The sequence below is a fragment of the Gallus gallus genome, chromosome 20 (genome assembly GCF_016699485.2).
Source record: "Gallus gallus isolate bGalGal1 chromosome 20, bGalGal1.mat.broiler.GRCg7b, whole genome shotgun sequence".
Lineage (NCBI taxonomy): Eukaryota > Metazoa > Chordata > Aves > Galliformes > Phasianidae > Gallus > Gallus gallus.
The window spans coordinates 1,596,083-1,622,702 of NC_052551.1; the positions used below are offsets into that span (position 1 = coordinate 1,596,083).

Genomic DNA, 26,620 nt, shown 5'->3' on the forward strand with positions numbered 1-26,620 from the left:
GAGGAAATTAAGGGTTGCGAGTTGGGATCTTTGGAGTCTATGTGGAGAAAACCATTTCAATTATTTTTCTGTGATGCAAATATTATATTAAACTAGATTTAGAAGGGTATTCGTCAAGTCATTTAGCCATGTTTTGGGGTTTTTTTTGCCTCAAGGCAAGATGAATTGTACTTTGGTAATTCCTGAGAGATAATATGACGTTTAATGTGCACTTGAAAATCTTAAGAGATTGTGATTCTCAGAAGTCTTTTTAGAAGGTTGCAGCAGATGTGTTTAACAAAACCAGCAGTGTTCACTAGCCCTTATCATGAATACTTTGTGTATTGTCTTTTCTTTTTCTTTAGAAAATTAAGGTAGCAGCTTTGCGCATGTACACGTGCTGTGTGGAGAAAACTGACTACGAGGAATTTTTTAACAGTAAGTCATGAATTTGATGATATTGGAATTTGAAGTATTACCCTGATGAGAGAAATGCCAATGAAAATTAAATATATTTATAAATAAGAGAGCAGTTAGACGTGCCAGGGGCCAACAGTGCATGGCCAACAGGAAGCTGTCTGTGCTACAACGTTACACAGGGCAAAGGTGCAGGGGAGTGCTCTGGAGTCTGAAATTGTTAGATTTTATGTCCTGTAGTGATTAACAAGGGTGGGATAGGTAAAAACTCAGAATAACCTGGAATTGGAAGAATATTGCCTTTTCTGTTACCGAGAGTGAGATAAATGAAGAATCCAGATGCCTATTCCTTTTTTTTCGGTCCAATGGTCTCTGTGTCCTATCTGCCCCATGACTAGTTCTGAGAAGGTCCAATGTAAGGCATATCTTTGTCTGTTCATCTAGCGAAAAATGTACTGAGAGGGGTTTGTTATATGGTGTTGCTGCTGCAAAAATTTCCAGTGGTTTTCAGAAGGTTTTCCAAAACTCTGATGTGGTTTCAGAGGTGGTAGAAGTGAGACAACTCCATGAGCAGTTAGAGTCATCATTAGTGATCAGAAAACTAGAACCTCGTTTTTGCTGCGCACGTACCTCTGCTCAGGTGTATGCTCTCTCAGACTTCCCCTTCTTCATCATGTTTGCCTCTCAGATAGAGGTGTTACTATTTTTAGCTGTTGTTTCACTATCTCTGTTTAACAGATTAATTGTAAAAAGATGAATAAATGTTTCCCTAGACTAAAGGACTTTCAAAATGTGTCTGGGGAGGAGATACCATGTCTTTTCTTTGCCACAGATTTTCAGGCTCAGTACTGAGTAAAAATTCCTTCAGTTGTATTCCTGGCATTGTCTTGCTGTTTTAAAGCAAAAATCCCCAGAGCTTTCATCTTTAAGTTTATCCCAAAGAGCAGGTGATCTTTCCCTCACATTTCCCCATTTTCTCCAGAACATCACTGTTGCTCCTTTTTTCTTTTTGCTCTACAATATAAGTTGTAGCCAGTCCAACTCCGATTTTACACCTGGGGAAATCTTACTGCATACACTTGAGACCTTTGTTCCATAAGGAAATAACTTGTTTTGCTCAGATTGACAGCGTGTGATGTGTCTGCTGCTGTTATAAGAATCCTGTGGTGTTGGGGTCTTTGACTATGGTTCCAAGGAAACCATTACTCTGATACAAAAACAGATGTAAGGAGTTTCTGTTATGGTTCTCTACCTGCAGCTGTTTGGGAGATCAGGCATGTGATGTGATCTGTGTTTAAAAAGTAGTTCCCCTAAGAGATGGTTTGGATGGGATGGACAGGGACCTTTTACATTGGTGTAAAAGGGCTTAGGCTGTAGTTCAGTGGGTAGCTGAGTTGAAGCAGTGGCCAAGGGGAAAATGCTTAATTCTCCATTTCTTCCAGTGCTTTTCATGAGCTCTCTGCCTGTGCTCTGGAAATTAACATATCTACTGAAGTGTGTAGGTCACTGTAAGGAACTAGTTCAGTGTTTTGCTGGCTTACTGTTTTGTTGTGTTAGGGAACTAGTGGCACGTAGAAGGGTCTGATGGCAAACATCTGTGGCATAAATTGAGTGGTGAGGAATGTGTGTTTAAAAGAGGGGAAACAGAACCATGCAAGATATCCAACTTTTAATTCAGGTCATCCTCTTTGGTGTTTTTTTTTTTTTTTTTTTAAATCAAACTAGATCAATGAGGATGGGGTTTTCCTTTCCTGAGTTGTTCCCTTTTCAAGTAAAGATGGGCAACCCTTAAGCCGGGACCATAGCTCGTTCCCAAAAGAGTAGTCTGGGTGACTGGACTAGTAGGAACAGGAAGCAGTTACCCTTAGCTCTGTTTCTCAGTGATGTAGCAAGCAAAGGTGCACCTGAGACCATGCTGATGTGGGTGCTGCACACCTACACGATGAATTGCACTGTTCAGGACCCCTAAGAGTAGAAATGCTGCAGCATGGGACCCATCTCAGGTCTGTCTTCACCAAAACTGGTTGCACACAGACCTAGCAGAGTATTTTTTATTTTTTTTCTTGGCTTTGCTGCCGCCAGCACTTCTGGCTGAAGTTGCATGGTGTTGAGATATCCAAGTGAACTGCACAGAGTCAGCTCTGGTCTCTGGAGAGCTTATTAGCTTTTTCTCTGTAGTTTGTGAAAGCTGTTAACCTACTGAGCTGGCCTTGAAAACAGTACACCCATGCATGTGTAAAACCATTTGTGGGCTGATTAACCCTGTGTGATCAGAACTGGTTCTTCAGTGTTTCCAGACTTGATTTTGTGATGTGGTTACACTGTGGCTTGAATAATAACTGTATGACCATGCAGATCTCGTATTGGTATGCAGATTTCTGTAAGGTGGTTTTCCGGCAGGTGAGATAGACTGCCTGGATATTATGGTGCTGAGGGCTAGAGCAATGACAGATAGTATTTCACATCTTATAGACTATTGCACTTTCTCAGTGCCTTTCTGATGATACCCAGTGAACGTTCTGAGAGTTTCTCTAATGCAGAATGAGCCCTGTGAACTGCCTTTCTCTGTGTTATGCTTTTGATCAACAGTGCCCAAAATACATGAGTTGTGAATCCACTGTAACGTGTGGAGGAAGCGTTGCATTTGAGGCTGTCCAGTATTATACTGCAGTTAATTTTATTATACCTGCCATTCTGCTGTCCCTTAGTCCATAAATGATCATAAAGCAAAACTTTGGGAACTTTAGTTACAGGCTGATGTTCCAAATGTCTGCTACCCTGTACTGCTTGTAAGGAAAGTGGAGCTGTTTTAGGACTTCAGATATACTTTGTGTAAAAGAGAACAGAGAAGTAGTAGAGGGAATAGCTAGATTACCAGCACAAAACTTTCTGTGCTTGAAACTTGCAAAGTTTGGGCACTTCTAACAAAATGAAGTAACCATTTGTGAGGATAATGCCTCATATCTTATACTTGAAAGACTAGAAGAGCTTTTAGGATCAGGTAGGTGATCCTGAGAGCTGAGCTGGAATTTGTTGGTGAGCCTGAACTGTAGGGTTGCTGCAATTCATCTCGAACTGTTAAAACTATTAATTGCTCCACTGTCCTGCGTTTGTGGTAGCAAAGTGATGGCTCTGTTGCCAATAGTTTCTAGTTGGGATAACAAAGCAGCACAGAAGGACTGGAGTTTGCCTACAGCACACTGGATCCTTCTGTTCTCTGCAGCCCTGCAGGCATCCTGTAGATACCTGCTGCTCTCCCTGTCAGTCAGTACTCTAGGAGTGGGATGCTGACACAGTGTGCCTGTTTTGCATTTTTCTTTTGCAGGGTGGGGGAATGTTATCTCATTTCATCCTTCCTTAAATTGTGGTAGTTGCATTTTCCATCACAAAAAATTCTACATTAAAGTTTGCTTCTCTTACCTGATGAATTTTAAGTGCAGTAAATGACTGGAAAAAGACGTGTGTCCCCATTAGCCTGAGTGTTTATGTCTCTTAAATACACAGACATGTGAATGGGGTGTGTTCTGCAGGCAGAATAGATTTATTCCCCAGCTGATAATATCACCGTATTTCTTAGGTAGTTTTACTGTCTCTCACTTTTTTTTTCTATGTCTAACTATATTCTGAAGGGAATAATTTTCTGTTGAGTTTTAGGATGGATATTTCTCCCCTTTTAGTTTTCTGAAATAAGGTCTCCTGAAACTCTGAATTTTAGAAGTGCCTTCTTTTTAAAAGGCTGGTAACTATGGGCAAACTTGTTACTCTCGAGCAACCATCCCCCCTTTAAATTAGGATATAGCCAGTCCTAATACAGAAGTTAAAAAATGAATGAAGAAATAGAAGTGCAACACTTGGGAAGTCAGAGGAAAAAATTCTTCCCTGAATTCTTCTAGTGAATAGGTCTTTAAAAACTTTCAGAATTTCCAGCAGTGGAGGTGTGAGCTTTGCTTTCCAACGAAGAGCAGTTTCTGTGGTAGGAGACTGATGCATGGTAACTTCTATTTCAGAAACCTCTGTCTGTTGAACTAAGTGTTTCACTCTGAACCTTGACTGTGGAACCCTCATTTAATTAAATGGTTTGATTAATGCATGCACTGTGCGCTCTTGCTCTGGTTGGAGATGCCTTGGCTTGCCTTTAGGTCAAAGTATTCATTTCTAAGGACTTGAACTATTTCTACTTGTAATGAGACAGCCAAAAGGGGAAAAGGGTGGGGGAAACCTGTGGTTAACCTCCAAACATACTGTTAGTGTCTTTATATTCGCTTAGAGGTGGTGTAGGTGATGTATAGACATTGATGCTGAAGCTTGGGATGTTCTGTCCCCTGATGGCATCATCTCTTGGAGGAGGAGGAATAGTGATGAGTTGCTTGTTTGTTGTGGTGGTTGCCTGACTGTGGTTGACATATAAAAAGAAAGAGGCTGTAAAAAATTTTGGTTCGTGATCCATGTGAGCCTCCTTGTTACTGCCTGAGAGCCAGGACGTATAGGAGTTAGAAAAGAACACACTGCAGTACAGAAAAAGAGATTGACTTTCCTGAGGCAGATCCAATGGGAGAGTCTGCTTCCGAATACTCTGCATGCCAGGTTTGAGTAGTCCAGAAGATGAGGCCAAGTGCTGGGTAGGCAAAGGTGTCAAGTCCTTCTCCTTAGTGTATTTCTTCAAGAGACAGTTGAAGAAATGGCTTCCCACAAGGAAACTTTAAATCTGAGAGGAATTGAAGGACTTACTGTGCACATAACCCATAGGTCCATGCTTTATTAGCATGAGGAAGAGCAGCCTGGTTTCTGTGGCATAGAGCCTAAATCTCTAGCCTCCTAACATAATGATATGGGCAGTTTCGTAGTGTAATGTCCACGTGCATGCAGACATCTCTGGGAAAAACAGCAGCTATAGTAGTAGAACAGAATATGGAAAGAGGAATTATTTCCATGGCTGCTTTGTTGTTTTAATCCTAATATGTGATGGCTTGAAGTGCCATGGGTTGTGCAGCCTCATAGCAAGTCACAACAACTGAGTGAGAGCAAAGTGCCAGCTAGCACAGTGAGCAGCATCCTGCCTCTGGCAGGAGGAATCAGCTAAAGGAGGAGTGCAAGAACTGGGCAAAGCATCCATTGACGCTTCCTTGTAATTCTCTCCTGCTCCGGGACTCCTTGAGGTAGAAGCCATATCTTTTTTTTTGTGATTCTTCATTGTGTTTTTTTTTCCTCCTGTAAGTTTTACCTGAGTTCTAAATATAATGAAGTCTTTTGGTATCTACAGTGTCCTGTGACTGCATGTTCTAGATCTTAATGATGTGTGACAGTAAAATGATACTTGCTTCCAACATATACTTAACTGAGTAGAGCTAGAAATTTAATTATTATGTATCCAGATTTTGGTGTAGTGAATCTGTCAGGTACAAAAACAGATTAAATTTAGATTAATATTTGTTTTTATTTATTTATTTTCTCTCCCATCAAGGGTGCCAAATGCCCGATACATTGAATTCATGGTTTCTAGTAGCCCAGCTTCATGTCTGGTAAGTGAAATTTGAGTAGTAATGTAAATAGTCTCAGGAAATAAAATGATATGTACCTTCCTGTGCAAAAAAGTAGGCTCCATGATTATTGATAACAGTGGTAATATTCAATTTACTAAATAATGAATTCTAATAGTTTTCTACTAAAGAGCAAAAAGACCCATGGAGAAACTGACATCTTAAATCTCTGTATTCCGAGGTAATGGAATAACCTGTGCCGTGAGCTTTCTAAAAGCCTTACTCAGCCTGTGTGGAAAAATCCTATTTAGGTGTTTTAGGAAAAGTTTAAATTTATGTAGAAGTGGTTTAAATTGTGAGAATTTGTGGTGGTTGAAGTTGCTGCTTGTCAGAAGCATTTAACAAATTATAGCACTGGCATTTATTCTTGCACCTCTGAAATGTACGTACAGGTTGGTGAATGCCAGCTTGGCTACATCTAAAAATATTTAACACCTTAAACATTAAGTTTTTTTCCTCCTTTTTCATTTGTGAAAAGAGTAGCCAAAAAAATCAGTTTTTCATCTAGTATTACATACTTATAAAGGTCAGCAGGATGCACAGGGGAGTACAGTAATTCTTGTTAAGTGCCAGATCTTTCATGAAACTGAAGTCCATAGACTTACATTTAACTACCCAAAGACTCAAAAGGAAGTTTGTACTAAAATAGTTGCACTTAAGAACAGGCCTCTTATTTCCTTGCCTCCTTCTTTTTTTTTTTTTTTTTTTCCCTTTCCCTCCTCTTAATTTCCTGTCTCCTCAATATATTGAAAGATGGCGCAGCTCATTTCACTAAGGAATGAATTAATTAGCGGAACCATTGAATTGGTTAATGAAATCAGTGGACTCAATTAATGGATCGCCCTTGAGATTTGCAGTTTATTTCTTACTGTTCCATGTGAAAAGGGTTTCAATGACTGTATTAATAAGCAAATCATTTGGTTTGGTATTTGGAAAACTGCTGCAATAAATTTTCAGACCAAACCATTTGTAAGTACTTGAGGAGAAACAAAGGGAGGTAATGCAATTCTGCAAAGAACACACTTTTTTTCACAACAATTTTGCACTGACAAGAAAATGTACCACGTAAGAGCATGGCTTTCAAGATGCACAGTATTCTTTCACAACTGACAGGCATGAAAATAAATAGGGGAACTGTGATAGAGAAGGTAGTATTTGATAGACTTGGAACTTCTGAGATCACAGCTATGTCAGAAGAAGCCAAGAGTTGCTTCTCTTTGAGCCTGTGATGCTAAGGAGACCCTTAAGGAGGGAAACTGAAGTACTCTTATGCTTAAACTATAGTCACTGTGTTAACAAGTAGGTCCTGCACAAGCAGGAAGGAACAAAATTGCTCTGTTTCATTGGACAACAATGAAAATGTGAATCTGGAAGGTAGTATTAGGCTAATTTTTATTAAAAGGTTCATTTTTTCCAAGGTTTTTATGCCTAGCTTCTCCTTGTTTCTGGCAGATTGACCTAAATGAATGCTGTCATTCTCACAAATCAGAGATCTGGTTTGATGTTCTAGAACACAGAAAAGCCTGCTCACTATCTGGGCCACTGGAAGATGCTGCATGTTTTCCTTGTGACTATCTGAGTGGCTGAGATTCTGCCATGACATGGCAGATGTATTGCTGCGTTCTCTCTGATTCTCTTTTTTATATCAGTATTGACCTCAGCAAAGAGGAAGCAGAACATGAGGGATTCTGCTAACACTGGCATATGTAAAGGTACCCTCCTTCTAGAGGCTCTAACACCTCTCTCCTCCTGGACCTTTTCTCTCAGGCTAGAAGTCTTTCTGATATGGCAGTCAACAACCGGACCATAGATTCTGATTGCCATCTGTTAAGATGTTGCTGTTCCCCCCATAAGTCTAGATCGCTTTCTGGATTACTCACTCCTTCCCTCTTCACCTACAGACACTGAATTTCAACTGATTTAGAATATCTTCTGAAGCAGGAAAGGTTAAGATTTTTTTTCTCCTCCTTTCCTGCTGCTGTCATTGTCCATCGTGTTCCAGTCAACTCTGTGCTGTTGGATCCCACCTTTTATAAACTTTAAGATGCTTGTCAGAGCATACTCCTTGCATTACAGATTCTGATCAGTTCACTTCCTGAATATGTCTCTTATTTTCTCTTCTTTCTGTGAACCAAATTTTCTGTGTAACCAGAAAGGAGGGGGAGATTCAGGCACTCATATTTAGCTCTGTTTTTATTAACTTATTTAAAGATAATGTTCCTTCAGATGCACTCCATTTTCTTCCAATGTTCTTCTAAAATTATACTTTAGAAAGTCAGCCTTCTAGTGTTCTTCCCTGAGTTTTATAGGCTATTTCAGTTACCTTACACCCTTGATGTCAGGAGGACTTTAGGCTCAGAAGCCCATACCTTCTAGGAAATCTCAAGCTTTTCATTTCCACTGCCATGTTCTTTTCTTGTGACAGTCTAAGTGAAGTATAGGCTGTGTTCACACAGTTTCCAAACTGTGAAAGTGATGACTTTGACTGTAGTAAGAAATGTCTTATCTATGTGGTACATCCTGCATTACCTAGTATTTAGGGTCAGAATAGAGCAGAGCTTCAATTCCCTTTCTGAAGCACACCAAGGTTTGTTCACTGCTTTCTGTAAGAAAAGCTGTGCTTGTGAAAGTGTTGATCAGTTTGAGTGAGTGTAGAGGAGAACAAGAACCATCAAGTTTGTGGAAATAAGTTCCTGCAGGGATAGATTTATCAGATTTGCAGAGAAAGGTCTGAGGTTACTGCACTGTTTTGAGATATGCTGTCTCAGTAGAAAGAATAAACTGCCCATGGTTCATCCTAGAAGAGCAGAGAGGAAGGAGTTTAAAATTAATTACACCAAAGAGAGTAATATCTTACCTGAGAGACATTTTAAGAACGAGTTTATCTGGGATGTCTTAAGGTTGATCCTGCCTCACCATAAGCGAATGGGCTAAACAGCCTAAGTGCAGCCACCAGGAGAGAGGGTACAGCCAGGCTTATACCTCCACAAAAACCTGTACTTAGCTGTAAATACTGTACTTAGTGAACTTGCGAGGCTGAAGCAAAGGATAACCTGCTCACTTGCTAAAGGAAATAACAAGAGTTCAGAATTCTGCTCCATACCATTATTCTGAGCTTCCATTCATCATAAAGGTGCATATCCCTGCATCTAGTTGAAGCCTATTCAGGAGCTTTCTTCTCCTTTCTTGAAGTTGCTGGTGCTTCATGAATGATTTGGGTTAAACAGAACAAAACAACAACCTTTTAATTTGGTTGTTGTTACTTCTGTTGTTAAACCAGAGTCATTTCTCTGGTCTGGTATGATGTAACCCTAGCAATAATTGCCTTGGAACACCTGAGGAAGGCAGAATGCCTGGCCCAGTGCAGGGGGTACTAGGAAGCTCCAAGTGGGCTTTAACCTTGGAAGCATAGTGCTTCATCAGACATCGACTGCATAGCAATGAGCTGCATCTCGACACTTGGATGGAGTAGTGCTGAATTCTGCTTCTGGAGCTTAAACCAGTGTGTTTTACTATACTGGCAGAAGCAGTCACAGCTGAGGCTCCTATTGGAAACTGCTGCTTCTCAGCTAAGATAGAAGGAGGTGTATGTGCTCACATGCCTCTTCAGGCATCTTTACGTATGACTTTCTTCTACTGTAATTTTTCTGCCTAACTTAAATGTGACATAAATTATCCACCCCAAGCAATAGTAGATAATTTTCTGAAGATGGTTTGGAGTAGATTTGCTTTCATGGTTTGACAAAGATGAGTCAGTATTTGAGTAAACTGCAGCACAGATCTTGTAGTGAAACGATGAAATGTTTCACGCTGTGTTGACCCAGTTAGAAAGTTTATAGTCTTTAAAGAGTGTGTGTCTTTTTAAACCTCAGACGGCAGGTGTAGTAACAAACTACCAAACTTTAAAATAAACTGCAGAATTCCATGATCTCACTCGTGGTGCTGCAGAACAGCTCTATGACAGCACTATGCATCCAAACACAGAGCCACCTTTTAGGCTCTGAGGGTAGCAGGCTTTCCTCTGAACACTGCTCCATTCCTGCTCATCAGTGAGCAGTTGTTAGCTGCTGGTCTTTGCGCTGAGCTCTCCTCTTGGTTCACTGCTGCGGAAGGGAGACTGGATGGGAACTTGTATTTATGCGTGTGGGGGTGATTGCCAAGTCTCTCTTGCTATTTTTTTTTTTCCCCTGAGGTTGTGAATTGAGTGAGAGTAGTATAAAAATACTTCTCTCAACCCAAAGTTAGGCTTCCAAGTCTTAGGCTGAGTGTTTTTCTCTTTGACTTCATGAAAGTGAGCAAAAAATTTGGAATACAACTACTCTTACTAATTGACTGTTTCACACAGGTCAATTATGTAAATACACAAGAGGAACAAAGGTTTTGAAGCTGATGAAAGTAAGACAGAAGTTTTAAGCTCGCTGTGTGTCTGGCTCATGTCAAGGCTGATAACTAAAGAGGTGTTCCAAGTTCTGGATCATCATTTCAGCAGAAAGCTTTGCCATTTTTCTTTTAGCAAGATGCTGATAGATTTACTTCTTGCTACCATCTTCACAGAATCTGGAGCACCTCTCCCATGGAGAGAGGTTGAGGGAATTGGGCTTGTTTAGCTTGGAGAAGAGAGGGCTCTGGGGAGACCTCATTGTGGCCTTCCAGTACTTGAAGGGAGCGTATAAACAGGAGGGGGAACAGCTGTTTACGAGGGTGGATCGTGATAGGACAAAGGGGAATGGTTTTAAACTGAGACAGGGGAGGTTTAGGTTGGATATTAGGAGGAAGTTTTTCACACAGAGGGTGGTGACGCACTGAACAGGTTGCCCGAGGAGGTGTGGATGCCCCATCCCTGGAGGTGTTCAAGGCCAGGCTGGATGTGGCTCTGGGCAGCCTGGTCTGCTGGTTGGTGATCCTGCACATAGCAAGGGGTTGAAATGAGATGATTTTTGAGGTCTTTTTCAACCCAGGCCATCCTATGATTCTATGACCTTAATAGTGTTTGGTTGCTGTGTGCTGTTAAACAGAATTCGGGTCGTCACTACCACCATATATACCTTGGGAATCCTTACAGCTCTGTTTCCTGAGCCAGAAATTGCTGCTCTTTGCAATGTTCCCTTTGTTGACTGCTGTCCTTCCCCTTCTCTCCGTTATCTTCTCCCCAGGCTCTCTAGCTCACTTGCCCCCTTTGATCACTGATCTCCTTGCCATGCCTCAGCCCCTGTCCAGTCTTTTGACCTCATTCTGTCAGGACTGTGTTATGCTGGAGCCTGACCAGCCTCTCACCTGGTGGCTGCCGTTTCCAAAAGCCTCCATGTAGAAATCAGATTCTGGCCCAAGGGCTTTTCTTCTTTTGGTATCGGTGTGTGAGCTGAATGGGTCTTAAATGTGTGGTTCTATTTAGAAAAGAGTATAGTCGCAATGCAGCTCTTTCAGCTTGTTTTACCTCTGTGACTCATCGCTGGCAGTAAGTTTTGCTTCCTTTGTAGGTTAAAAAAAAAAAACAACAAAAACACTTTCCTTTACTAATCATCACATCAGATAGAATCCATCATGAAGATTGGCATCTGCCCTTTTACAGGTCAGCCCAACAGACAAGTTTCAGATGTTTATGATTTTCCCTGTTGAGCTGGCATTCACAGAGCACCAAATACTTCTAATGCCTGAAGGGAGGCCCAGATCTTATCTCCACTGCAGAAATGAACAGATACATAAGCCCTTTTTACCTCTTAACTCTTGCAGTGCTTTCACTATTAGTAACATGGCTGCTTCGAAGCGACCTGTAGCAGCTCTGCTCTCTTGCTTTTTCAAAAGGTGGGAGAAGAAGCTTTTACATGAACAGTTCCCCAAGCATAGCATGTCTTTGTGCAAAGCAGTGACTTATTTCAGCTTCAGTGTTGGAGCATCCTGTCATCCCAGCAACTCAGCCAACCCAGCCAGGCTTTTTTCCTTGCAGTCCAGGAGCAGAGCTGACTAGTGAGGTAGGGAATGTGTTCTGGTGCTGGGGCTCATCTCCTAGCACAGTGAGGGAACAGCCTGCGATTCAGTTTGTGCTGTTTAGAGATATAGTTTAAAAAAAAAAAAGAAGTTTGATTGTGATGGTTTGTTTTTTAGGCTGAACAGCAGCAGTAAAGTTTGAGTAGCTTTAATGCTTTATTAAAAAAAAAAAAAGAGGAAAAAAAAGGTAAAACAGCCCAACCTGGTATTCTCATTAAGATCCTGCTCACAAACTTGTGATTTCTTCTAGCATGTACTGCATGTAGGGGTTTTGCCAAGTGGTTGGATGTGTATCCTGCGACCCCGGTAGATGAAATAATTTAGGACATAGCTAATGTGAGTTTGGGTGAAGTCTGTAACCTGCTTAAGCTTTCACTACTTGGCTAGTACAGTCTTTTCCAGCATTTTAGTATACCAAGCTGAATTACAGCTGGCTTGTAGCCTAGGATTAGAAAAGACATTTGTTCTTGCTCCAAAGGATGATATGTTCTTAAGGCTGTGGAATTTAAGTTGCAGTACTGCTTAACTAGATTACAGTGCTGTCAGCCAAAATAGAATCCACTGTCACTCTTCCGTAGTTGGATTGGCCGAAATCCAACAGATACAGCTCTTGAGTACAGAATGAACAAGTTTATGATGGTTGTTTTTTAAAAAAATCTTATTTTTATTAACTGATGACAAAAGCACATGCTGTAAGAAGACTCTTAAATGAGCTGAAACTGATTAAATTTATTCTTTAAACTTGAAAAACTAAAAGCTATGGATGTGGTGTTTATGTTCCTGCAGGATGTGTCTGGTGCGAATGAAGCAGGAGGGTCGAGCAGGAAAATACATGTGTCGCTATATCGTTCATTGTATGTGGGAGGATGTTGAACAGCGTGGCAAGGTGATGGGGGTAAGTTAACTCTGGTGTTGATAATCTTGATGATTTTAGTGACTGAGCTCTTGCAATGAATTTGTAACTTTGCATATCTTGGAAGAAGGTTTAATAATCTGTAGCTGCATGTGTATTTCTTTACGAGCTTAAGCTGGTACAAGTGGACATCAACTTGGCCACTCATTCCTTCAGCTGTTGTACTGATCCACTAACTTTGTTTTGGTAACTGTATCATGGCCTGGATGAAGATGCTGATTTGCCTGAAAGTAATTAATTTTTCAAATATTTGCCATGTGTTTGCATAAACAAGGATGCTGCTGTAACAGGATGGGCAGCTTGGGTAGGGAGAAACTAGTGCCAAGCTTACAACTGCAATTTAAGTCATTCCAGAAGAGCTTTGAGTTTTCTCTGTATCCAGGATGGTGAGTAAAAGGAAGATTAAGGGACAAAGTTATTGTGTTAAGTTCCTGCACATGACTATGTACTTTTCATTAGTTTAAATTTCATTCTGGATTCTTAGTATATCTAGTCTTCATCTCAATAGAAAAGCATTAAGGAAAGCGTAACTCCAAGGATAGTTGATTTGGAAGTTTGAGAGAAGAACGAGACTGGGTCTTCTTGGCCTATACCATGAGCAAGGTTATGCTAGGTAATTGTAATAGTTGTTTCTCGCCTTGTAGTCTGTAAATACATTTCTCCCTCATCATGTTGTTGACAGTCTTCAGAGAGGGCCCTACAGAGATGGTTTTCACAACTCCAACATGACAGGGGTGGCAGTAGACCTGATGTACTTGAGGATGTCAGTATTCAGGATGCTGCTAGTGAGAGAACAGGGCTAGGAAAGGTCTTCTATACTTATTTTTCCAGCATCACAGAATTGTTAAATTATTAAATAGAGGTTTGTCTGTGTACCTATTTGTGACAAACAAGGAAATTAACAGGTGAGTTTAAGATTTGGTGTGAGATCCCACCAGTAATTCCAGAAGTGTCTTTTTGTTGATATTGTGTTTTGCACATGGTCTTCAAAAACATTGTTTCTGTTCTAATTTCAGTGAGTCTATCAATATTTTCAATATTTCTGTTGGAAATTAGCTTTCCTGTGTTACAGATAGCTTTTTAAGATGGGTCTAAATTTAGGCATCTTAAAATTTCTGGGCAACATTTAATGGGCAAGATTACATTAATGGGCAAGACAAAAACAGATGAGAATCCTTCCTGTCCTGGACAGATGCCATGCGGTAGTGTGAGCAAGCCTGGGCAAATTAGATGATAGCTAGTACAGGGCATTCTTAGTAGCACGTTTTTTTTCTAAAGCTCTTCAAGTATTTTTTCATTCTAGGAGATAGACAATGATATAAATACTCATATAACAGGTTTCAAACAGCTGCTTTTGTGCAGTGCAGGTTGGGCACAAGCACTTCACAAAGCAGAGGAACTGAATACGTTTCTGGAAAAGTTTTGAAGGCCAGATGGCAAACACCTCACATTATTAACCGGCTGTTCTAAAATCTCTGTATTTACTTCAAGCATTGCAAATTATTAATTAGCATTCTAAACTCATCTTTAATTGTATTTCTCACTTATTTTGTTTTCAGTATTTCGTTATCCTGTGTTTTTGGCCTTAATTTCCTTTCTAACCTAGTCCTGGCTAAGAGAGATAAACAAAAACATTAAGTAGCCCAGTGGTGTGTGAAAAGTATGAGGAAAAAGATGGAATTAAATGGGAAACTTACATGTTTTTGTCCTTTTCCTGTGCCTTCCATGTCATAGCAATGGTTGTTTCATGTTTCTGTAGGAACTGAAGACAGCTCAGATCCTTGATGTGGGTGTAAATTTAAGGTTGCTTTTTTATAAGAGCAAACAAAAAAAACTACACCACTGCTCCCCAACCCTCCAAAAATCCCTTTGTGGTTTTTTGAACTCCATCTGGGCAGAGAGAGAATGCTACTTCTGGACAGAAAGCTATTTCTCTGCTCCTTTTGACATTGATTTTTTCCTTATATCAACTAACCTCAAATGCCATCATCTAGTTTTCCTTGCAGGGTTTGAAGCAGCAGCAAGCAGCAAAGAGAAGCAAAACTGTTTGCTACTCTGACAAGCATGCTGAACTCAAAAATGAAGCATGGTGTAAGTTAAAGTTGTATGAAGTTTAATGAAGAACTTTGAAGGGGAGAAGATAGAACTCACGGGCTGTTCTTTGTGAAGAAAAGCACGTAACCGTTTCTGCAAACTGAATTATTCCTTTTCTCTTGAAATTCCCCCAAAAATGTTTTAAATGAAAAGAAAAAAGGGTGTCCTTATTTTTTCATCCAATCTGGAGCTTCAAACGTTAATAAATGCTTATTATAATTGTATGGTTGCTGTATGATGCAACTGAAGAGTTCTTAAAGAGTTCTTTTGAATGCCATTCATTCCCTGCCTGGCAAGCTAGGCATTTTTTCAGTTTGTCTTTGAGTTTAAATTTCACAATCTTTAATGATGATAGTGCAACATAATAGCAAACAGGCTTGGACTGTAATAATGATTCCTGTGATGTATTTCATGTTGGTACCAAGATAGGCTTTTGGCTGTTGCCTAGTCTTAACATAGCTTTTATGTGGCAATAGCTGATCCTTAAACAAAGTATGTACACATTTAAGGGCTTGATCCCACAAACAGCTTCATCTGTGCATATATTTAATATAGCTGAGCTGCACAGAGGCCCATTGATTTTAATGAGACTCCTTGTAAGAGAAGGTGAACTCTCGAGGTAACAGCTTACTAGACTAGGTACTAAGAGTGTGTAAGAAAGAATAGTGAAGTGTGCTAGACAGTAAACTTGGAAATCAGGACTGCTCTTTTCCCCATACTGTTTGTGAAGGTACACAGCTTACGTGATTGTTTTAGTGTTTTTTCATCTTTTAATTGTTCCTAATCTTTCAATCATCAGTTTGTCAACTTTGAACTCTTTAGTATCTTCAGGTAGTATTTATTGTGTATTGGATGAAAATACTTTATGCATGGACGTTCAAAGAGATTAGCTGTTCCCTTGCTCCTTATCTCTATTCCTTTCCTCTTTGCTAGTGATGTTAGCCTACCATCCCACGGTGGCCATGGCCCTACACAGGTGATTCCTACTTTGCCCCTTCCTGCTCACCCTTCCTCATTTGACTCCACTGCACACGCATGTACTCTGACTGAACTCCTTCCCCACGTCTCAGCTTAAGCAGTTCCAAGGAGCAGAGAGGATAGGCTAAGGACACTTACCCTCAGTGTTAGGTTCTGCCTATTAGTCCTGATATGTTATGCTTAGTGTTTCATTTTAAATGAAGTTGAGGTAATGCTTTGCCTTCCCTCTCATGCTCTGACAAAACATTTGTGAGCTGACTGAGAGTATGTGTAACCGTTACTTATTCTCAAGCAGTTCAGTCTTGCAGTCAGCATATACTCTGCCTTCAAAAGAGGGTAATTAAATCTATCAAGAAAAGAATAGTAGATAAAAAAATGATGGCATTAATGTTTCTCTGCTGATGATTTCAGATTTCATAATCTGAGCCTTTCTCAGAAGTAAGTCAAACAAAAGGAAACTTTTCTAAACTCTTTTAGGGCACTAAGCTATCACCTGCACAGGTCCCACGTGGTGAGGTCATTCTATACCTGACTTTTTCTGTCCTGCAGTGTATTAGTGGTCAGCATTGAAGTGGACTTGTACACTGCTGTATTGTGGTATAAGGGACAGAGCACCTGCATGAAACTTGCTGCTTAGATGCAATTAGCTGAACTTGCTGACAGACCAGGCTGCAGTTCTTCAGCTCGTTTTCATATCTAGCAGCAATTCCAGCACTTGATGCAGAAAATGGATATTATATTCCTGAATTGATACTGATGGTTTATTAAAATATGCCATCTGCTCTTAAGTATACAAGTTCATTGGAGCTGAAAGTGATAGAATGCCAGGCATTTTAACTGCTAATTTACATCAGCTCCAACTCCAAATGGAGATTGTATTATTTCAAAAACTGGTTGTTAAAATTGCTGAAATCTAAATCTCAGCTACAAAGTTTTGGGACTTGTTAGCCTGAGCTCCTTCAGCACTCCTGAATGTCGGCAAGAGTCAGAAACCAAAACTTGACACAGCTGTAAAAACACACGGAGAGCCTGTGGCCTCAGCAAATTCTACTGGTGCAGGCATATTTCAGATATAAATTTTACTCTGCTGTCCCTACTACTAATGAAGTCAGTTTCTTTTGGTGGGTTTGCAGCCAGGTGTGTCCAGTTCTGTGGCTAACCAGTGCTCTTTACTTAATTTTTCCACTAGTGACATTTCTATCAAACTTTAAAAACAAACAGAAAAATTGGCTTGATGCAATGGCTCCAAGTGTTAATAGTAACATTAGGCTGGGTACAAGGCTTCCTTTCGATCCTGCTTTGCCAGAGATCTCCACCTTGTGGCTTGCACTGAATAGATTTATGCTCCTCAAAAGGGCAGATGCTTCATCCATTTGTAAGGGGAATACAGACAATACTGGAGATTGCTGCCATTTGTCTTCCTATCAGAGTGCTTCAGCAACCTGAATATTAACCTGAGCTGAGTATTGTTGCAGTAACTGTGTGAATGTGAAAGCAGTTCTTGTGGGTCTGAGTATATTTGAATACCTTTAGATGATGCTACAGACCTGATCAGAAGGGCTTTTGGATGCTGGAGTTCCATGGATCAGAATTTCAGCTGATTGTTTGACAACAGAAATGTGATTGTTATTATTTTTGTTTTAAAGTTTAAAAAAAAGAAAAAGAAAAAAAAAAGAAAAAACAGAATCCACTCAAAAGAACAACAAAAACTGGTGCAAATCACATGCTGTCTTAGATGCTTCAGTCTTTATCCAACTACATGAAAGCTGTTGTTGGGCTCTCCTTGGCAGCAATATTGCTGTGTGTTGTGGTAGCGTTGTGCTTCTGAAACAAGTAAGACATTTTCAGTGCAAAAGGACAATTCCATTTTATAACAGTACATGTTCTGAAAACTGCAAAAGAGATAAGAACAAGAGGGGCTGACAACCCGGCGTGCCAAACCTGTTTTAATTTATCTTAATCCCACTTTCCTGTTTTCCCACCAGACCACTCAGGACCCCTGCCCCCTTCTTTTTCCAGGAACACATCTAGGTGTCTTTTGAATTCATTTATTGGCTCTGCAGCACATAGCACAATGCAGCCTTTGTTATACTCATAGCCAGAGCTGTTTATATACAGTGACCCATAATTTGTTCTCAGTTACATTGGTGTACATCTGAGGTAACGCCATCAGAATCAATAACGTGGTTCACATCAGTGTAACTGAGAGCAGAATTTAGCTCTGTAAACTTGAACACAATTTTGTCTTTTAATTGTGAAAAGACATTGGGAGATGAAAATATCGTCTTGCCTTACACTAACAAAACAAGCAAACAGAAACCAGCCAGAACTTAAGCTTACATCCTACATTACTGGACTTGCCTAAACGTGATACAGTTCATTTCAAGTTGTTATTTTTGTGGAGAATTAAAAGTCTGACACTTACCTAAGGACTCAGAAATCACAGTGAGAGTGAGACCAGTGTGATTCTGGAATGGCTTTCGGAGATGAGGACATGGCATAAAGTTGATAGCATTTTGAGATTGAATTCAAACTTTGTACTGACTGAAGTATGCTGTTGGTTCACCCACAGTGCTTGAAAGTTCAGGAGGTCCCTTTCAGGCCAGTCTTTAAAGTCTTGTGGGAAATCATGGGTCAAATGGGGATGCACAGAACACAAAGTATGTTGTTATGGGAGAACAGGAGGAGAACTGGAGCAGAAGGAAAGTATGATTTTGTTTGGTTTATCTGTACAACTAAAGAGGAAAAGTTGTAGTTTCAAATGGTCCGTGTGTTTTTAAATATGCAATGTTAAGAGGACGTTTTGAGAAGAAAAGTGTTAGGATACCAACAGCTATATTTGCAGAGCATGAAAGCCAGGCTGCCTCAATACTGTGCACCACTTGTGGATCCAGTAATTCTTGTGCTCTCTTGGTGGTTTTTGTTACCAGGGCTCTTCATCTGTAGTTGATCAGGGCAAGAAATACAGAAAAATACTTTTATTGACAGTTCTTCAGTCCAATATAAGATGATGGCTTTTCTTCTCTCTCTTAAGAAAATAATCCACACGTAGAAAGTTAAGCATTAAACTGCTTCTCTAGGTAGAGAAACCGTGTATGTAGACAACACTTGTGTCTAGAACATAAAATACTGTGGACCTCAAGATTCTTGGCACAAAAGAGCACTACCTGTGATCATGTAGAGTGAATGTATATTCCTTTCTGGTGGTTGGAGTGTTCTTGAAATTGCAGTTGTAGGGCCTGTTTCTTTAGCATTGAGATGAACCCAAGAGACAAGTCATGTAGAAGATGGGATCTTTGTTGTTGCTGTTTTGTTAGCAAGAAGGGGTCTGGTGACCAATGGAGCTGCAGCAAGGCTGTACGCATGGAAGGGGACAGAGGATCCACCAAACCCACACCTGAGGACAGGATGGATTGCCCTTTGAGAGCTTCAGGTTTTTCTCCACTGGCTTGAGAGAAAGGCTAGCTGACCAGTTTGAACTGGGTGCTATACTTCTGTCTAAATAGGAGTGTGAAATACTCCAAGGAGAAGGTTTAACATTCCGAACAGCCTGATAGAATAATTTACATCTAGTTATCAATATTGTATTCAGAGTAGGAAAGGATGACAGGGTCACACCATATCCTGGGCACTGTTTGCTTCAGAAGAAAGTTGCAAATGTATATGTTGTGTGCTTGGGAGTGTGCATGAGTACAAAACAATCAACTGTGATCTATGCAATAGAGTAGTTAATTTAATAAAAAATAATTTAAAAAAGGAGATATTTTCCCCTTAAAGGTACTCTGAAATCTTGAATAGGTGGCTGTGAAAATTTCAGTATGTTGGTTACTGACATTTAGGCTTTAACTAGCCATTTAACTAGCCAAAAGCATGTGTTTTATGTCAAATCAAGTAAGATGGAACGTAAGAATCTTTGGCTTGTTCTCAGAAGCTTTGTCTGTGGTGAAACATTGTTCTTCCTCCATCAACAGGACATGAAGCTCGATTGCTTTGTCTGTGCTCACCTTCAGAATGTCACTGGGAAGTGATTTCAGAACACCAAATTCAAAGTCAGAATTTAATTCTGATTGCGTAAAGTCCAGCAGCATATAGAAGAAACAGGGATGCAAGCAGAAAAGGAATAAAGCATAAACTCTTGATCACTTCTCAAAAAGTTCTAAAGCTCACAGCAAACTATCATTAGTTTGTCATTCCATAAATGAAAAAGAGAACCAGACACTGCTTCCAGAGTATATTTAGTGTAATCTGCTTATAACTTAAATACACAGAAGGATATTTGTGTGTGGAATGTTACCTTGAAAATACCCGAACTATGATGAAGCCTGGCACAGATAGTGTGCTTGGTGATAAGAGCTTAGCTTTGCCAGGCCATAGAGGTTAGGAATGGGCTATTTCACAGGTTCTGTTTTTAATGTAGTTTAGAACCAGGGTCTGTGGGACTAACGTGCCTGACGGTCTGAAATAGGCATGTTTGCCCCATGCCAAGGATACCTGGCATTGAAATCAAGGCATAATATATGCTTGAGTTCTTTTCAACTGGCCTGCCTCATTTTGCTGTAGAATTTGACATAAACATTTTAATTTCAGTTTCCTGGATGTGTTGGATGTTATTGCTGTACAGCAATTTGTCCTTGGTCTGTTTTGTGCCTCCCCCTGACGCCTGCAAGAACTACACTGGAAGCTGCCTTGTGCCTTTCCAAGGAATGCTTCTTCCATTATTCCCCACGTTCTACACCTGTGAGACTCATGTGCCAAAACTGATTTTACTGTGTCGCGCTGTAGGCGCGAAGTGCTGCCCTGTGCTCCTCAAATCCCAGAGCATGGCCTAGCTCCCAAAATCCAATGCTGAGCAACAGAATTGCTGCTCACCACAACTCTATTATTTTTCTTCTGACAGCATAGCGATGAAGTGGAAACAGGGAAGGGACCCATACTGAACCTGCAGCCATCTCCAGGCTCAGCAGAACTGGGCAGCAGCTAGAACTGGCCCAGCAGTTAGATTGTCAGTGTTGGCTGGCTTCTGTCATTGCTCTGTGTATCACTCATGGTTCAGCTTGTGCTGTGCCTACAGTCAATGCAAAGTTAAACAACATGGTGTTGTACTGGGTATTTTGAAATTTATGTTATCAACTTCCTATCCTTTTGGAGTTTGTCCCAAAATTCCACAACCAAGATTTGCTTGGCTAATTCTTATGAGTCTCTTGGAAGCAAAGTATTTCATGTTATGAATGTAGTTCTGTAATAATATTAAGCTGCTGCAAGGAAAACATGTATGCACTTTTAAGCAAAGTATCTAGATCAGTGTCTCTTCTAAATCAAAGCATTGAGAGTTCTCAGTACATTTTAATTATATTGTTGCCTGTGATTTTCACTGCAAGTAGAATGTCACTGATACCTTCTGCTTCCTCTTCAAAATCTGTATGATTTAACAGCGTGATTGGAGTGCTGTATTTTGCGTAAATTCTGGACTTAGCTCTAGGGCACAAATGGCACAAGTGAGATCTGTTCAGAGTTTGGGGTCTCTTCTCTAGCCTTTATTTTTGCAGAAGAATTAGCAACTATTTTTGATTCCTGTGTTTCTGAGGGAAAGTGTGAATGCAGCTTCTCAGGCTACTCCGTTTACAGGTGAGAAAGGGGCACAGTTTGTGAGACATGGTTTTCTCTGTGAGAGGCAGTGCATTCAATCCAGAAGGATCTTTGTCATGCTTTAGCAATATCTGTACAGTTGTGGTGATTAGCCTTTATCTCTGCCTCCTTCTCTTTTGTAATAAGAATGTGATGATGCTGTTTTGGTTGCCTTCCTTGCATGACTCTGTTTTTTTCAGGAGCAGCAAAAATAGAAGTTTACTTCCCTGCATATGACTCTCCTTCATGGTGCATTGACTGTAGTACTGATTTCTGTTATGCCTCATTTTCGCATTTACTTGCAGTACATGGATAACTACTTAAGGTCTAATCTCACCAATTCTGAATGTTTTCTGAATGCTTCACCAAGGGAGGGTTGTGCCTGACCAATCTGGTGGCCTTCTATAATGGATTGATGGCATCAATGGACAAAGAAGGCAAATAATGTCATCTACCTGGACTTCTGCAAAGCCTATGACATGGTCTTGGCTACATCCTTATCACTAAATTGGAGAGATATGGCTCTCAGGGGCGGATAGTTTGGTGGATAATTAATTGTTGGAATGGTCACAGTCAGGGGGTTGTTGTCAATGACAGTGTCCAGGTGGAGGCCTGTGATGTCCCTCAGGGGGCTGTGTTGGGACTGGTACTCTTTAACATCTTTATCAGTGACATAGATGATGGGATCAAGTGCACCATCTGCAAGTCACCTTGACACTAAGTCAAGTGGTGCGGTAAATGTGGCAGAAGGAAGGGATACCATCCAGAGGGACCTTGATAAACTCAGAAGCTGGGCCCATGAACCTAATGAGGTTCAGCAAAGCAAAGTGCAAGGTTTTGCACTTGGGTCAGGGTAATCCCAGGTATGTACACAGACTGGGAGAAGAACTTTTTGAGAGTAGTGTTGCTGAGAAGGACTTAGGGGTCATGATAGATGAGCCAGCAGTGTATGCTCGCAGCCCAGAAGGCCAACAGTATCCTGGGTGGGTGGCCCAGAGCAGGGATGTGATTGTCCCTCTCTTCTCTTCCCTCGTGAGGCCTTCAGCTGGAGTGCTGCATCCAGGTCTGGGGCCCCCAGCAAAGGAAAGATGTGGAGCTTTTGGGGATAGTCCAGAGGAAGGCCGTGAAGATTCTCAGGGGGCTGGAGCACCTCTCCTATGAAGACAGGCTGAAGGAGCTAAGGGTGTTCACCCTGGAGAACAGAAAGCTGTGGGGAGACACCATTGCAGCCTTCCAGTATTTAAAGGGAGATTATAAACAGGAGGGAAAATATTTTTTTACATGAGTAGATAATGATAGTACGAAGAGGAATGGTTTTAAACTAAAAGAGAGAAGACCTATATTAGATGTCATGGGGAGGTTTTTCACTGCGAGAGTGGTGAAGTGCTGGAACAGGTTGGCTTTATGGGAGCCTGGGCAACCTGATCTAGTACTTGATCTAGCGGTTGGCAGCCCTGGAGCAGGGAGGTTGAAGCTTGATGACCCTTGAGGTGCCTTCCTACCCAAGCTACTCTATGATTTTTTTTTCTTCCCCTTGTTGGCCTTGGTCATTTTTTATTACCCTGATCCCTGAATTCATGTGAGCTTCTATCTTCTTCCCTTTTTTGGGTTTTCACCAGCTTTCATGTTTCTCATGTCAGTATATCTCATACTTCTTCCCTACCTCTCGTTTTGTAGAGAAATTAGTCTGTTGCTGTACCTTTTCACTTTCTTCTGTTAATTCTCTTTGTTTCTTTGCAGGACATCTTTCTTTATGTCACTGACACATCCTTGCTCCCTTTTCTTGTGTTCTTTCATGTTCAGCTAATCAGTTTAACAATCAGTTTAATTCAGCTAATAATTATCAGTACCAGTTACGTCTGCCATACTGCTTCACTGATTCCACAGTCACACTGCCTCTGTTCAATACGCTCTTCCAGCAACTTTGTATTGCAGAGGTCCACAATGAAAGCTTGGGGATCTGTCCTCCTGTCTGCTTATTTCAAACCTACACTTACAAGTTGAAGCATTTTCATGGCTTTGCCTTTTTCAACTCCAGGTCATTTTTTTTCTTCAGTTTCTTTATTTCTCTACCTGAACACTTGCTTTTAATGAGGGGTCCAAAACCAAATATAATATTTGAGGTGCAGCCTCATTATGCCATGTCCAAGGAGATGGTCACTTCCCTATTCATGCTGGCCACATTATTTCTGTTGCAGACCAGACTGCTGTTGGCCTTCTTGGCCAACTGAGCACACTGTTGGCTCGTGTTCAGCCAGCTGTTGATCATGACCCCCAGGTCCTTTACTGCCAGGCAACTTTCCAGCCACTTTTCCCCCAAGCCTGTACAGCTGCATGGGGTTGTTATGACCCAAGTGCAGGACCTGGCACTTACTCTTGTTCAATATCATTTGACTGGGCTCAGCCCATCTACTCAGCCTATTCAGGTGCCTCTGTAGAGCCTTCCTACCCTCAAGCAGATCCACGGTCCCACCTATCTTGGTATCATCCAGAGACTTACGGAGGGTACACTTTCTGCTCCTGCAGATGGTTCTGTGCCACTTGAATTGCACGGCTCCTTCAACGTTCAGTCTTAAATTCTGCTGCAGATGCAGTGTCTCTGTTTGTAATGCACCTTCTGCGGTGCTTTGTAACCTGGATAGGTAAGTGGGTTGCAGATGTTTATATTTTTCTGTTGGAACTCAGTTTATTTTATTACTTCATTTTCTGACTTCTGCAGCCCATTTTACCTGTTTATAAAACTCTCAGTACTGTGAAGCCCTTTATGACTGCTTTAATGTTGCTTATAACAACTCCCACAGTAAAATAAATGACAATGGTCATGAAGTGCAAATACAGTGTATTTGAGTAATTTCAATGCTGTCTTTCATGCTTCTTTACTGTCTTTTACTTTCATACAAGCAACAGTACATGATGCTTTTGTGCACACAGACAGACTTCTGTTTTCCATTCTATATTGGGAATCCAGTAGATTCAATTATTTCTGTTCCCTTTTGTTTTGGGGCACAAACAGCACTGGCTCAATCTCTGTTGGTATTAAGTAGCTAATTCTCATTATACTTCTGTAAGAGCTTGAATGTTGTATCCATATTCAAAGGTCAGGAAACAACGCAAAAGGTTAAAACATTACCAAAATACCAGCATATCTGATCTTAGTAAGCGATCTTTATTTGTTGCTTGGATAATGTTGATTTTCAGGTTGGTCAGTTGGCCTTGTGGCCACAAGAACAACTGCATATACAAAAGGATATTTGTCTTGCGTTGTGGAATAATGCAGATGGGAGCCTGGATCATTGAAGTCTTGGTGTATATAAAATAAGCAACGTTGATCTGAGTTGATTTTTAGATGGTTTGGGCATAAATATCAAATGTAGGTGGTAGATAACAGGAAGCTGGCAGGCCTGTGAATGATGATTGTTTTGAGAATGTCACCTGAATGATAAATTCATTTGTCTAGTTTGTGGTAAAGGCACTGCCTGTTTTTCTACTGGTAGCTTCTATGTGAAGTCTTGGCTTTTTAAAATTGAGGAAATGGTGGACACTGTGCAGCTGGTGGGAGTCCCTGGCTATGGCTATAGCCCCAGGAGACAGAGCTTTGTACCAAAGAGCTGCAGAATAATGGGATTGAGAGCACCCTAAATGTACTCTTTTCTATTCCCTGTTTAATTCTGTACTTGATGATGGCCCTACATGTAGGTTACATATGCCCTAATTAGGAAAAAGTGCACGAGGAAATTTTTGCCCTCTTAAAACCCTTGCCCGCTCTTTTAGGATCTTCTGGAAGTTTATTTATCTACAGTAGCATCAAGCCTGAATGAAATGCAGAAGTGAGATGGAAAACTTACAGTATCTTACCATGCGGCTTTTTCATTATTTGCTTTCCTCCTTTGCCTTTTACTTGAGGGCAGAACTAGGGTAGAGAAATAATTTTTGTTCGCTTCTGAAAGGTTACAGTAATAAAGAAACTCTTGTTAACATCAGAGTATATGGCAGGCAGGAGTTTTCACAGTCTGGCATTGTTTATTTTACCAGCAATTTGGAACCTTCTGCACTCTTAAAATATTGGCAAGAAAATATTTAACTGTTAACTATTCCATGGCATGCGTATGCCTGAAGCCCTGGGGAGGAGGAGTGCTCGGGGAAATCGGGCTTTTCTCAGCTTATGATTGAAACCAGAAGGTGCAGAATACTGGTAGAAGGTGAAAGCAATGCGACTTCAAATTTCAATCCTACCCAAACGTACAACTGATGGCAGAATGTCCAACAGGTCATGTATAAACAGGGCCATGATAGAAGATAGCTGGACGTCTGATGGAGCAAACACAACCAAGCTTAGACGCAGAAGAAAGGAATTTCAAAGATGGAGTGTTTGCATTTGTCTTGGCCTCTGTTACTAGGTAAAGATTGTGGCAGTACTAGATACTAGCATCAAAGTTTAGGCTGGTTAATTGCTTACTAATTGCATGGAATCTAACAATTGCCCCTCCATTTTGAAATGAAATTAATTCTTTTTTTGTTGGGGGGGGGGGGAGGTTTTTTGGTGAGGAGATAGAACAGCTGCTTTGGTGACTTGCTTGCTGCTACCCAGAAGAAACTTGGAAACTCCTTGGAGAAAGCATTTCCTTACTTTTTTCACCAGGGAGAAATAATTATTTGCTACGAGCAGGATCATTCTTCTAGCATTTCTACATAATATGCAGCCTGTTCTTGTAAGGCTACTAATAGCTGTGCTACAAGCAGCATTTCTGTTCTAATCACACTGGCTTATTTCAGGTGAAGTTAATAGGAAGTCAGCAAAGTGAGCTGAGGATCAGAGTTTGTGATCTAGTGGACTGCAGCTTTGTTGCTGCAAGTTAAGGAGGAGCAGATGCACAAAGAGATGTCAGTCTCTCTGCAAACATCAGTGAAAAACATAATGAAACAGAATATATTAAGCAGTCATCTTGTAGGGTCAGATGAAGATCCAGTGTGCTACTTCTAGCAATGACTGGAGATTGTTGGGAAAAGGATATGAAGCAAAACAAATGTGTAGCATCTCTCTTCTGGTATGCCCTGTCAGCATTCGCTAATGAGTAATGTGAAAGTTGTGTAG

The 26,620-nt window shown here is 40.7% G+C and overlaps 1 protein-coding gene across 2 annotated transcripts in view; it reads left to right on the forward strand.

Annotated features, from left to right (window-relative positions):
• The window catches only part of UQCC1 (ubiquinol-cytochrome c reductase complex assembly factor 1), a 52,501-nt gene that overhangs the window by 11,540 nt on the left and 14,341 nt on the right, over positions 1 to 26,620 (forward strand). For both annotated transcript variants that reach the window (XM_015296246.4, NM_001006285.2), the window contains exons 5-7: positions 345 to 417; positions 5,858 to 5,915; positions 12,705 to 12,813. In XM_015296246.4, coding sequence (XP_015151732.2) covers positions 345 to 417; positions 5,858 to 5,915; positions 12,705 to 12,813 — 240 coding nt within the window. The remainder of the gene's footprint in view (positions 1 to 344; positions 418 to 5,857; positions 5,916 to 12,704; positions 12,814 to 26,620) is intronic.